The sequence below is a fragment of the Aulonocara stuartgranti genome, assembly GCF_965226115.1.
Source record: "Aulonocara stuartgranti genome assembly, chromosome: 12".
Lineage (NCBI taxonomy): Eukaryota > Metazoa > Chordata > Actinopteri > Cichliformes > Cichlidae > Aulonocara > Aulonocara stuartgranti.
The window spans coordinates 39,057,395-39,072,172 of NC_138948.1; the positions used below are offsets into that span (position 1 = coordinate 39,057,395).

The 14,778-nt window shown below is 43.8% G+C and overlaps 1 protein-coding gene across 8 annotated transcripts in view; it reads left to right on the forward strand.

Moving 5' to 3' along the window:
• The window catches only part of pdzd2 (PDZ domain containing 2), a 93,370-nt gene that overhangs the window by 17,739 nt on the left and 60,853 nt on the right, over positions 1–14,778 (forward strand). For 6 of the 8 annotated variants that reach the window (XM_082555305.1, XM_082555301.1, XM_082555302.1 and 3 more), the window contains 2 exons: positions 12,711–12,801; positions 14,100–14,408. In XM_082555305.1, the coding sequence (XP_082411431.1) occupies positions 14,286–14,408 (123 nt within the window). In that variant the 5' untranslated portion in view covers positions 12,711–12,801; positions 14,100–14,285. Of the gene's footprint in view, positions 1–9,318; positions 9,359–12,710; positions 12,802–14,099; positions 14,409–14,778 lie in introns of those variants that run through there. The other 2 variants (XM_082555307.1, XM_082555308.1) reach the window with 2 other exon arrangements.

Sequence of the window (14,778 nt, forward strand, 5' to 3'; positions counted from 1 at the left end):
ACAGATTCAATATTGATTTTAGTGACCTCCGATTGGCGTAACCGGGTGTCATTACTGCCGACGTGAATTATGATTTTACTGAATTTACGTTTACCCTTAGCCGGCAGTTTTAAATTTCCTTCAATGTCACCTGCTCTGGCCCCTGGAAGACAATTGACTATGGTTGCCGGTGTCTCTAGCTTCACATGTCTGAGAACAGAATCACCAATTACCAGAGTTTGACCCCCGGCGGGTGTGTCGCCGAGTGGGGAAAAACGGTTAGACACATGAACGGGTTGGTGGTGTACCTGGGGCTTCTGTTTAGGACTATGCTTCCTCCTCACCGTCACCCAGCCGCCCTCTTTCCCCAGCTGGTCTGCCGGGGAACAGCTAGTGGGGCCTACGCTATCTTCGGCTGCACCAGCTACAGGGGCCTGGCTAGCTACGGGTGAATGAAGGGTGCGAAGCCGAGTCTACAATTCAGTAATCCTGGCCTCCAGAGCTGCAAATATGCTACATTTGTTAGAGATATCATTACTGCTAAAGGAAGCCGAGGAGTAACTAAACATCTGACCAGTGGCGTGTCTAGAAAATTTTTGTTGGGGGGGCCAGGTAGGGGCACAGATTTGGAGAAGGGTGGCAGATGTAATTGGCAGATAATGTTTAAAAAAAAAATTCTACCAACCATTAACCATAATTCAATAATCCTATAAACCTAATAACCAAATGAGCTTTTAACTCTTATTAGAATGAGATTTTAACCACTACGGTGCAAAGTTTTTAGATACTGCGTTGATAAAGTACAAGAGATACAATCAGTGCTTTGTCAGTGTTTACTCAGCATTCAAGGACAGCAATATTTGCATAGTATTTTTACTGACATATAGTGCACATATGTTTTGGGCAAAAACATTTTTGAATATTAAAATACGAACATTTGTAACAAACAATTGACAAATTAGCCAATGCCAATGTAAAATTTTATCTGCCTATTTAAAAAAAGAAGATAATCTTCTCACAAACTGGTGTTTGATTTTGAAACAGGAAAAAAGTGGGGAAACAACTGAAAAGACTAACATTTGAATAAAACCTGAAAGCAAGTAAATACTTTCTATGCTGCCTTATGGTAAACTTTGGTAATATTGATAAAGAACAGCACTGGCTGATGATGAAATACAGTCAGCTGGCATGGTGACACTGCCAGTATTAACCTGCAGGGCTGGACCGGGACAGAAAATCGGGCATTTTGACTAGAGACCGGCCCACCAGGTATTAAAGCCATAAAGCCTTTGAATGAAAACAAATGCTGTTAAGATAAGATAAGATAAGATAACCTTTATTAGTCCCACACGTGGGAAATTTGTTTTGTCACAGCAGGAAGTGGACAGTGCAAAAGTTATGACGCAAAAATTAGAATACAATAAGAATAAATACAGTACACAGCTATACAGAATAGAATAAAATAATATACTATATACAGTAGAATAAAATAGAATAAAAATATACAATAAGATAAAAATAGAATACGAATGCTATATACAACTGAGTAAAAATACAACGATGCCAGAAAAGATTATTGCACTTAGTGTTATTGCACATGTGTGGATGTGTGTGTTTGTTCAGTTAAAGTCTTTGTTGTGGAGTGATGTACACTGTCTTGTTGGTATATGTATGATTTCTATACATTTTACATCAGATAAAAACTTTGGTTGTAAGATTTAGATAATTATTTAATAAAAGCGAGATATTTTAAATGAGAATAAGAAAGAAAAGTATTTCTTTGTGCCCCCCTCTCCCTGTTAATTCCCTACCTGGCCCCCTGGCATAACTTTGCTAGACCCGCCCCTGCACAGTTACCAGCTGTCAGCTACGTAAAAAAGGATCCTGGTGTTATTTGTCTCTCAGAAACAGTTCATAACTTCCCTTCAACTCATTCATGTCACCTAAAAGGTAAACCTGTTTCTCCATCACCTGTTCAGCTCTGATGGTTCAGTAAGGACATCTCCTGGTTTCATCTTCATGTTTCCCTCTCACCACATATCCAAACCGACATCATGACCAGCAGCTTTACAGCTGTGGCTCCAGCAAACATCAGCTGATACTGGAAATTAATATTAAATAAATTCTAACAACAGCTGATCAAGCTGAAACGTGCTGCTGTTGTTTAGCGCGACATCTGCTGGTTTCCTCTTTCTGGCACAAAGTGGGCGATAAATAAACAAGAGAGAAAAGCTGATCATTGATCAGTTTCATGATTGAAGTAGCAACAGGAGAGGGAGGGGGAGAGAGAATGAGAGAAGAAGAGGCAGCTGTGCAGCATAAAGACAGAATAAATCCAGCTTTGTGTCTTTTTCCATTCTAGCTAAAGTCCGGGACAAACTGCGTCTCTTCTCAGCTCAATACGAAACGCGTAATATTTTCTCTGAATGAGGGACCATTCCATTTTTAAGGAGCCGTTGGCAACTCTACTAACTAACCTTATGAATAAAATAAAGTTCACTATCAGTAACATCATAGCAACTGAACAGCTGTACAGAAACTCCGTCATGCTAGCTCGGGCAGTATGAGTTATTGCAACTGACGGTAAAAAGTCAGCACAACAAAAATAAACTCCACCTAAACTTAGTTTATATCTGACCCAGATAGACTGCAGCTCATAACTTCTTACCTGAAGTTCAGTTCACCTGACACTCGGACCGGCGGCTGCCTCGGGTCTCTCCTCCTGCCTCCCCTTCCCTCATCCACCTGTTGCCTCTGTGGAAGCTCTGCCATAGCCACCACCAAACAACTGAGTTATTTTTACACATGGACCTGCATCTGGCCAATCCACCACCTCTCATTGTTCATGCCCTTACAAAATAAAAATAAAAAATAAGTCACCGGGCATATGCCCGGTATGCCCGATGGCCAGTCCAGCTATGTTAACCTGCAACCAAATCTGCAGCTCCATACAGCAATGTTACGACTTAGATTATATCTTATAACTCATAACTCTTATGTTAGCTGCCCTCAGTAGCATACTGTCAGAAATATTCGAGGGCTGCAATAATTCTTTAAGTGTTATTTTTTCCTTGGGATTCTAATTTCACCGAAGTTTACTAAACTCAACAAACTTAATATTACTTACCGGGACATTTATTCTGTCCTCATTTTCTTTCACCGAAAAATTGTTTCCTGCGGTGCCGTCTTTCGTGCTTGGCTCTCCTACCTTTGCTAACGTGATGCACATAGCGCAGAAGCCGATGCTGCATTCACTTACACTCGGATATCTGAGCTTCACCGTGAAAACATAATCTGATATTTGATTGAATTGTATTGTTTTGCCTTTGGGGTGGCACCTGGGGTGGCCAGTCTGGTTGGGGGGGTGGCCTGTGCCCCCCTAGGCCACCCCGCTGGACACGCCATTGCATCTGACACAATGAGCAAGAAAGTGCAGGAGGGACAGGTGAAGTAGCCATGGTGCTAACGAGTCGGCTACGAGCTAAGCTAAGCTAGCGAAACAGTACAGAGACAGTGAGTGAATACTTTGGCTATAAATTAGGTAGTGAGTACTCAGAAAGTGTGCTTCGGATGAAGCACGTGAAGATTATACTATGAAAAAAGAATGTATTTAAAAGTTTTTAATTAAATTGCTAAGCAGATAAGCTACTCAGAAACACCACTGTGTTTGAGCAGGAACAGGAAGTGATACTCTACCACAGAGAGAGTGAACACCAAGTGACTTTCACATAAAAAAATATTTTGGCATGCGACTAAAGAAATCCTAGGTCACACCGGTGCAACCAGCCGTTCGAGCGCCAGTGCAACCGTAGAGCCCTACATGGGAAGCAAGAAATATTCCCATTGCTTAACTGATCTTGAGCCAGGAAGGGATCTATTAGTAACCAGTATGAACAAGTGAATAACTGCTGCAGATAAAAGCTTTGTGTATGCAGCTACACATGTGATTATTGTATAAAGGTTTGACATGGAGACTTGTGTGTGTTGTTAAGTTTGCACCAGTCCAAACTCGAGGAACAGAAACCTGGTTGCCTCTAGGTTAGAATGCAAGTTCGAACAAGTGTACAAGTCTAAGAACCATTACTGGTTCACATAAATGTTGAAGGACGAATAAATCCCCCTGTAAGAAAACACAAGTCTCTTTTCTCTCAGTTATATTGTTTATAATATTACATCTTGGCTGCGTACGACTCTGGATACTGTAGCTCCTGTGAAAACTAAGGCCTCAAATCAGAAGTACCTGACTCCGTGGTATAATTCTCAAACACGTACACTAATGCAGATGACTCGTAATCTGGAGAGGAAATGGCGTGTCACAAATTTAGAGGATCATCATTTAGCCTGGAGAAATAGTTTGCTGCTTTATAAGAAAGCACTCCGCAAAGCCAGAACATCTTACTATTCATCACCAGTGTTGGGACTAACGTGTTATTAAGTAACGCGTTACAGTAACTACGTTATTATTGCGGTAATGAGCACAGTAACTAGTTATTATGCCAAAATCAGGAACGCGTTACTCGTTACTGGGATTTAGATAGGGTCGTTACTCGTTACTTCGTTTGGTGGCATCGCGTAGTTTCCACAGATTCAGTAACATTAGCAAGTGGTGGAGGCCAGCAGGTGGATGAAGGAAAGGGGACGCAGAAGGAAAAGAGACCCGAGGTGGCCGCCGGTCCAAGTGTGAACTGAACCTCAGGTAAGAAGTTATGACCTGCAGTCTCTCTGGGTCAGATATGAACCAAGTGTAGGTGGAGTTTATTTTCGTTATTCTGACCTTTTCCGTACTGCGTGCTAGCTAGCATGACGGAGTTTCTATACAGCTGGGTGATGCTATGAAGTTAATGATGTTGAACTTTATTTTGTTCATAAGTTATTAGAGTTGCCAACCGTCCCGTCTGGTATTCAGAGAAATATTACGCGTTTCTTATTGAGGTGAAAAGGAACAGTTTGTCCCGTAATTCAGCTACAATGAAAAAGGCACAAAGCTGGAGTTACTCTGTGTCTTTGCTGCACAGCTGCCTCTCCTCTCATTCTCTCCCCCTCCCTCTCCCGTTTCTACTTCAATCATGAAACTGATCAATGATCAGCTGATCAGCTCTCTCGTTTGTTTATCGCTCACTTTGCGCCAGAAAGAGGAAACCAGCGGATGTCGCGCTAAACAACAGCAGCACGTTTAAGCTTGATCAGCTGTTGTTAGAATTTATTTAATATTAATTTCTAGTATCAGCTGATGTTTGCTGGAGCCACAGCTGCAAAAAAGCTGCTGGTCATGATGGTTTGGTTATCTGGTGAGAGGGAAACATGAAGATGAAACCAGGAGATGTCCTTACTGAACCATCAGAGCTGTGATGGAGAAACAGGTTTACCTTTTAGGTGACATGGATGAGTTGAAGTTATGAACTGTTTCTGAGAGACAAATAACACCAGGATCCTTTTCTAAGCAGCTGACAGCTGGTAACTGTGCAGGGGCGGGTCTAGCAAAGTGTTGCCAGGGGGGCAGGTAGGGCATTAACAGGGAAAGGGGGGCACAAAGAAATACTTTTCTTTCTTATTCTCATTTAAAATGTCTCACTTTTAAAAAATAATTATCTGAATCTTACAACAAACGATTGATAGATTGATGCATATATACCATCAGAACAGTGAACATCACTGTCACAACAGTGTTTATTTTCATTCAAAGGCTTTATGATTTTTCCTATAATGGCGGGCCGGTCTCTAGTCAAAATGCCCAGGACAATTTTCTGTCCCAGTCCAGCCCTGTATGCAGCTCATCTGCAGTCTGGTGTTACCTACATCTTCCTATTCAGAAGGCAGAATTTCCGAGTTCTGAGTACAATCGAAAGCACCACGACTGCAGTTTTTGTGTTGGATGTAAAAGGTGCACATGACGCTGTGACGTAGGCTAGAATCATGGCAGCAGTCAATGACGGTCCAGGCGTGGGATTTCTCTCGTGGAAATATGCACATTATCTTTTTCTTTCTATTGGTAGGTGGCACAGTGCACTGTGGCAAGTAAGCAAGCTAGAAGACTGCAAAGTTATGGGAGCAACACATTAACAAGAGAATTCTGAGTAAAACCAAAGTTACTTTCCCTAGTAACTAGTTACTTTGAAAGTAACGAGTAACTTGAAGTAACTGAGTTACTTTTGAGAGAAGTAACTAGTAATGTAACTAAGTTACTATTTTAAAGTAACTTACCCAACACTATTCATCACTGATTGAAGAAAATAAGAACAACCCCAGGTTTCTCTTCAGCTCTGTAGCCAGGCTGACAAACAGTCAGAGCTCTGTTGAGCCAACCATCCCTTTAACGTTAACTAGTAATGACTTCATGAACTTTTTGACAAATAAAATTTTTATCCTTAGAGAAAAAAATGACCAATAATCATCCCACAGATGTAATATTATCTACAGCTACTCTTAGTACCACTGATGTTAAGTTAGACTCTTTTTCTCCAATTGATCTTTCTGAGTTAACTTCAATAATTACTTCCTCCAAACCATCAATGTGTCTTTTAGACCCCATTCCTACAAAACTGCTCAAGGAAGTCCTGCCATTAATTAATGCTTCGATCTTAAATATGATAAACCTATCTCTAATAATCAGCAGTGAAATCTGTGCGAATGTTTTTGTGTTTCTTTTGACTCATCGTGAAGCAGCCGTTCACACTGAATGAATCGTTACGCAGGACGAATTTGCTGCATTTATTTTTTCACATCAAGTTCAATGGTACGATGTTTTGGATGTGTATGAACATCTGACCAATCACATTGTTGTGTAGTGCTGACACAGTCAAAACGCTGTTGTTGTGTCACAGAATGGCTCACATTCTCTGACTCCTCGACTGTGGTCCCATCCTGCTAACAAGAGCTCAAACCGCCCACTGACATCCTGCAATATCAGTCGCTCTCCCTGCACCGTTTGCCCTTCTTGTCATACGAAGCACGTGAATGACTCAGTGATATGACACAGCCCTGCCACGGAGGGCGAGACACCAGCAGCTGCTGATATGTAAGGAAATATGGATACTTACGGATGTGGGTGGCAGGTGGCAGAGCAGGTCAGCCACTAATCAGAAGGTCGGTGGTTCGATCCCAGGCTGCCTCCTGGCTGCATGCCAGATATCCTTGGCATCTTGGGCAAGATACTAAACCCATGTTTGCCACACGGTGGTGGTTTTCAGAGGGCCCGGTGGCGCCAGTGTCCGGCAGCCTCGCCTCTGTCAGTGCGCCCCAGGGTGGCTGTGGCTACACTGTAGCTGCCATCACCAGTGTGTGTGTGTGTGAATGGGTGGATGACTGAATGTAGTGTGAAGAGTGCTATACAAATACAGGCCATTTACTTCCTTTCATGTGACATATTACTGATGTAGATACACAGGCTATAAGCAGCTGCTTAGAAAGCCAAAGATGCAACATCCCTCGGAAAAAACATGTTTCAGTTTTATTATGTGGCAATATCATGCAGCTCATTAACAGTTATTCCATAATGGAATTAAACTTTTTACTTGAATATTCGATACAGTCCCATAGTCACAAAGTGAAGAAGGTTTGTTGAAATTCTTGCACATTTATTAAAAATCATATTTAAAAATGACGTGTAGCTGAGGCTTCACACCTTTGACTGCAGTTGCAGCTTTAAGTCTTTTCGAGGATGATGCTACGAGCTTGGCACGCATATCTTTGAGCAGTCTCTCCCATTTATCTTTGCAGAACCTCTCAGCCTCCGTCAGGGTGGGTGAAGAGCATCAGTGCACAGTTATTGTCAGGTCTCTCAGGGATGTTCAAGTCTGGGCTCTGGACATAAACAGAGACATGCCTTTTCTTTCTCCTGCCCGTCCGTGTCATACTATACTACATATATACTATATACATGTCATAGTTTTACTTTTTTATGTTCATAACTTTGTAACAAGTTGAAGCATTTTGTCACAATGGAGTGTTGTGTATAGAAGGCTTTTTGTATGATTACAGGAGGTTAATATAGCTGCAGTTGTACACAGACGCAACCTGCTCTGCTCGGGCCCCACACAGCTCACATAAACTGCTGACAGCAGCTCAGCGTGGCCTGAAACAATAAATATCTGTAATCCCCGCATGTTCCAGTGGCCCTGTGTAGCCAAACACACTGTGTCCTGTGCTGTGTGCTTTATTTCAGAGCTGAAGCTAAAAAATAAGAAAGGGAACTACAACTAACTGAATGTCAGTGTAAGTTAACACACACACACAAACTGCTGACCTAAGAAGTCTAATCAGGTTATAGTCAGTGAGCAAGTCAGAGATGTACCAGGGGGCCAGATCACTGAGATGCTCTACTGGTTCCCAGTTCAACACGCCTTTAAAGTCCTTCTGTTAGTTCATAAAGGGATTTTAATACTGGCTTAATGTGGTTACATCTCTGGGTGTGCTTACTATGCTCCTTTCTGTCATCGTTGTATTTTTACTCAGTTGTATATAGTATTTGTATTTGTATTCTATTTTTATCTTATTGTATATTTATTTTATTTTATTCTACTGTATATAGTATTTTATTTTATTCTATTCTGTACAGTTGTGTACTGTATTTATTCTTATTGTATTCTAATTTTTGCCTCATAACTTTTGCACTGTCCACTTCCTGCTGTGACAAAACAAATTTCCCACGTGTGGGACTAATAAAGGTTATCTTATCTTATCTTACTCTTTAAAAGGTGCTTGAATTCTCTGAGAGGGCTTGTCGTGCACAGCATGAAAACTCTAAGACCAGGCAGCAAAGGAAGTTTGACCTACTTGTTGTGCATTGAAACACTCATTGAGTGTCCTCAGTGAGCAGAAAGGATAAGGATGCCACACCGAGGATGTGGACAAGTGGGTGAAAAATGCATCTGGCAGACAGCTCAGCCAAGCAGAGAAAAACATCCTCGCCAAAGGGCTGAACGTTGCTGTGACGCAGAGACAAACGTGGGCCTGTCTCAGCAATGCAAAGCCCCCAGCATCCAACATCAGCATGGAGGAGAGGAAGGCACTCACATCAATTAATAATGACAACAACATCATCATCCTTCCAGCAGACAAGGGTAGATGCACAGTTTAAACCAGAAAGACTGTCATGAGAACATTTTGTCACTGCGCAGTGAGAAAAATACTTACAAGCTCCTGAAACGAGACCCAGGAAGTGTTTACATGAAGAGGCTGATAGACTGTCTTACACAGTCGACTTTAATGACCAGACCCCATAACACTAGTTATACCCAGGGGAAGCTACACTAAGGTTGGGCGATTGGACGAATATATCGACTATTGGCTGAAGGACCAGCCTGCCTGGAGCGCTGAGAGGTTCACACGCTTCCCATAAAGCCGGCTGAGGTGCTGTGTCACAGTGGAGGAAGTGGAGTGGGTAGGGGTGAGCAGCCGTCACTCGCAATGAATCGTTTTCTCCTGCCTTTGAATAGGACAAGCAGCTGGGACTGTGTCGTGGTTCTTTTCTCCGTGTGTGGGCGTCAGAGCTCAGCTTTGTTGTGTTGATTATTTTGGCCTCGGCTCACCCTGAAGTGTTGACACTTGTGTTGTGTTGCTTCCTCCTCACTAGTCTGTGAATAAGCGACATGCAGTGATTGTTTCCTGTGGCTGCTTGGGTTTGGGGGGAGCAGAGGCCTCATCTATGCTGTGGCCATTCTGTGCATGGACAAGCCGCTGCCTTCAGTGGAGTTTAAGTATCTTGGGGTCTTGTTAGCACCTGCAGTGATGCAGATGTTCTACCAGCCTACTGAAGAACGTGCAGAGGGAACCTGTAAATTTACTTGCTGTGTTCCTACCATCACGTATGGCCAATGGGTAGTGGGTGGCTTGCTCATAGGAGGCCATATGGTTGTTGGGGTTTTTGTAGGGTCTACCTTACAGTATAAATCACCTTGAGGTGACTGTTGTTGTTGCTGGGTCTCCCTTAGAGGTAGGTTGAAGAACTTCAGGAGGAGCTCAGAGTAGAGCTGCTCCTCATTAAAGAAGCCAGTTAAGGTGGTTCATCTCCTGGTGCCTCTGAGCTGAGGTGTTCTGAGCATGAGAGATGATGTCTCGCCGCTGGTTTGGGAACGCCTTGGTTCCCAGGTGCAGGAGGTGGCCTAGGATGTGTGGACTGCTGCCGCTGCGACCTCTGGCCTCTGTTTATTTTAATATGGCACTTCCAACAATATAACAGTAGTGGAGAACAACAGAGAAGTTAAATCCAGAAGAAAAACTATGTTTTTCATCTAATTCAAACTTCGGGTCCATGTGTGCACAGACTATTTAATATATGAGTGAAGTGCCCGATGAAGAAACTGAACTGGCAGACCACACAGAGCAGCACTGAATTATGGGTATCCTGGAAGACAGTCAGAGACCTGCCATAGTGTCATAGCTGCGTGTGCTCCAGATTACAGTGATACTGTGGGTTTGTCCTGTAGTCTGTAACAATGTGGCACTTTAGATCCACTGAAATGAGGCTGTTTCTAATCTTTGGCCATATGGTGCCTGGACGAAGAGTGGGCTGTGGGGGTGGGTGAAGCATGTAGGTCAGCCTGGAACACAGAACCAACTAATCCCTGTTGCCAAACTATAGATGGACAGAAAGAATGCTTCAACCAACAGTCTGAATAATACTGAGCTCAGCTCGACTCCATTAATGAGCACATTTCAGACTTCTCCTCTGAACCCCACTGTGGGTATCTCACTGGAGACTCAAATGAAGAGTAATATCAGCTGTTCTGTAAATGTTCTCAGCAGTTTAATTAGAAAGTAGCTTATTGATCCATCCAAGTCTTAGTGTAACCGCCTGTAGCTTAGAAAAGAACTGTCAAATTCAAAGAATGATCCCAGACTTGATTTCAGTTCAGTTTTCTTTCTATGGCACCAGTTCACAACAACAGTCACTTCAAGCTGCTTCTAGCTTACTCTGAATATCCTCATGCTGTATCTATTGTGAGGTATGGAGTGTTTCTGCCTGGGGCCGTGTGAGATGACGATCAAATTATACTTTTTCGTGGTGTCACAAAATAAACTGCTTACAGCAATGTTTTCATGGTTTGGATGGTCGACACGTGGATGCAGGCACAGAGGATCCCAGCATGACCAGTGAAGACGAGGCAGAACCAGTTAGCTCCAAACAGAAGGACCGGTCCAAACGCATCCAGGACCTTACTCCTAAACGAGGGGCTGCCTCTGTAGCATGGACATGGTTTGGTTATGAAACGTCTGACACAGACCTGAACCTGCACAAAGTGGCCCCACCCCCGCTCAAACATGACAAACCTCTACCACCTACGCAAGAGTCACGTGACAGAGCGTGGAGAGAGTTTACAGACGAGAGGCAAAACGAGCCGTCAGGTGCTCCAAATAAACCTCAAACATTAGAACAGGCTTTTCCCCGCAGCACGCCGTGTAAGAAATACAAAGAAAATGGCGGCCGTTACAGTGTCATGCATTGACTCCCAGCTGAAACATTCACACAGGTCGAGCTGCTGAGATTCACAGAACTGACAGAAGATGCACTATTTAGTGATCTATGTGGTTATCGGGAGGAGAAATATCATATATCAGGATATGAGACTGTGGTCGTATCACAGCACCCACAGTCATAGAACTGTGACGATGCACAAACCTCTAGAAATTAAAAATATTCCACAGTAGATATTTGTTGTAGGTTAGCTAAGAAATGAAAGAGGAATAAACTGAACAGAAATCTGTAGGAAAATACTGCAACGACAGAAGTGCAGCTTTGTGTAACCCAGCAGGGTGGCTCGGGAGGCAGAGGAGGTCATCTGCAATCAGGAAGGCTGGTGGTTTGATCCCTGGGTACGCCACAGGTACTAAGCCCAAGCTGCTCCTGATGCAGCCATCATAGTGTGAGAGTGTGTGCTAGCTGTACAAAGTGCTGTGAGAGAGTAGAAAAGTGTTATATAAGAACCAGACCAGGTACCAAAGAGTCTTCAGCTGTGTGACACTCACACTGGTAGAGCTCCCAGCTGATGGAGAGTAGAACTGAAGCGTCTGGGAGAGACATAGTTTTAACTTTATAAGCAGCTCTTATCATTTATGTACCAGTGACATTACTGTCATGGCTCTTTCTCATTCATTAGATGGGATGGGCCTGCTAAGCTGATATATAGATGCCCATTGGCATTACCAAGATGGCTGACCGATGCCTCTAAGGATTAATGAAACATACAGTGCAGTGAGAACAACGTGCGACTTTCCCAAGTACACAACGAGTAACCGCTGTCATCAGCACACACCTCCACGCCCACAGAGATGTTTCTGTGAGCTGAATGTTCCCACAGCTTTGAGTGTGCTTCATGCAGAGCTGAGGCTCCTTCTATGAGGTCATCATCACCAGCTGCTTCCTTTATCACGTCTAATGATCACTGACATGTGTGCAACAGGCCTGATGTGGAGTCAGCTTCACCAGTTTGACTGTGGGTGCTGAGCCAGCAGTCCTGTAGATGGGCAGCATCGTCCTGCTACGTGTGTGGAGCACTGAGCCAGAGATTATGGGGGGGGGGGGAGTGCTCCATTTAGGAGGATTTAGGTCATTACTGGAAATGTCATGTTAATGCTGTTGTTATTGAGCTGAAGTGTGTCAGCAGATGATCCTGTTCTCTTCTCAAACTTCAGTCTGGAGATTACAAACCCTTCGTAGCCTATCACACGGGCTTATTGTAGACAAATGCAGATGTGATGTCAGCACAAATAGATACAGCTGCGTTTGTTTTCAGGCTTCCTGTGCTCACATACACTGGATGCACTGAAGGATCCTGTGAATGCCCAGGAGCTGCTACGTTTCTGCACTTGCTGGAAGCAGAGCTGGTAAGTCTGTGATGATCTGACAAAGGAACTAATGCATTTGTTTGTCATTTGTTAACTGAGTCTTAAACTCCATCACTTATCTTTGTCCTTTATTGAACAAGTGAAAATGTCATCTGTTTGTTGAAGTGCAAAAGCAAATGAAACCCATCCTGTATGGTTTTTGGCTTTCTGTCAGTCAGTGAGGAGTCCAAGACTGTAACTGCAGTTTGTCTCCTCAGAGCATACACCCTGTACTATACCCTCACCCCGGGACGTTTAAAGTAGTTGTTCCAGCCCACGGTTCAGCTCAGGCCAGGACAGGGCAGGCACTGTTTGTGTGTACAGGAATAGCAGACGCAGATGGTGCCACAAAGCCCAGCAGTTTATTTGAAGCCCAGGCTCTACATAGTCATTACAGCGTGGTCTCATGGTAGCCTGCGTTTTTGTCTATATCTGCCACAAATGTGGCTACGCTTAGCTTTAAGTGTGCACATGCAGTGTCAGCCCAGAGTCCTCGGGAGCAGCTTGTTGTGAACGGGCCCCTGAAGATCCTGCTGGCTGAGCTGAAGTCAGTTTGATCACCCAGGTCACTGTGTGTGAAATATCACAATCATTTCATTGCTGTTGATCTCGTGCATATCCTGCATCTGACTGCTTCGCTAACAGCATCAAGACTCAGTCTTCAGTCATAAGATTTGAATGTCCCACATAACACGGTGAAAATCTGAATTCTCTGCACAGTTTCAATCCGAACTATAAATACACACAGCCTGTCGTATCGCTGCTCTTTATTCTACAAACTCTTTCTGTGAGACGATGAAGTCAGCAGGTTCCTGTGTCGCAGTCACAAAGACCAGGTTGTTTTCAGCGTGTAGTGCTAGTTAGTCCTAGTAACTGTTCCTCTGCCTCTGTACGCAGCGCGGCTCTTTTGTTTTGTTACGTTTCAGTTGTGATGACGTGGAGCAGACCTCTTCCTGTTTAGCTGCTCAATATAAACGGTTCTATAACAGCCACCAACATGGCATAGCTGCACTGAAGCCTGAACAGCAGTAGGCTAGCATTACGTTGAGCTATTTATTTTATATGTACTTTGGAAATGATCGTGCACAGTGCTTTTTGATTGGTTGGTGCTGTACATCGTAAAACTCTGAGCTCTTTACCCTCCAGGCTCTGTTTGGTGCACTGTTACCATGTGAAGCATCAGAGAGCACAGACGTGTGCGGCAGGAATGACTGACGAGCTCGATGACTCAGGAAAAACAAACATTATCTGTGTGTGTATTAAAGTCTGTATCACACTGTTTCTGTCTCGTGCTGCAGACCCACACCAGACGTGTCCTGTCAGTGATGACATCCACCCTGGTTCACATCTCCGCCACACTGTCTCTGCACTGCTCTCTCTGAGAGATGGGTTCGGGGCAGCCGTCCCAGACTGGTTCCTGCTCCTACACTGATCATTGGAAGCATCAGAGTGGCGCCTGGTGAAGGACAAGGGGAGATGCCAGGATGCCTATCACTCAGGACAACGCCATAAGCATTCTGTCACTGCTGGAGGATTGGCGTGGGGCTCACAGCACGAGGTCACAGCAGGATGATGATCTAAGTCAGGACAGCTCCTCTGGTTACACGGTACTGACCAGTCTCTCCACATAAGATAATGCTGCATGCTCTCATTGATGTTACCTGATTCCACCTTAAATCCCAACCTCTGAGTGGGAGGACATGCATCACACCAAGAAGTCAGACAGGCAGGATGCAAACCTGTTAAAGACATGGCCTGACAGCAGATGAGGGAAAGACAACGATACACAGAAAAGTCGTTCACTGCTCTGTGGTGACCCTGGGCTGGGCAGAGCAATCAGAGAGCTCGGAGACAAATACTGACGGGGAGTAAAACATGCACAATTCATTTAATTATTAAAATGTCATTCAGATGAATTCAGTTTGATTTATACAGCACCGAATCACAGCAACAGTCGCACTGACAGAAAAACAACAG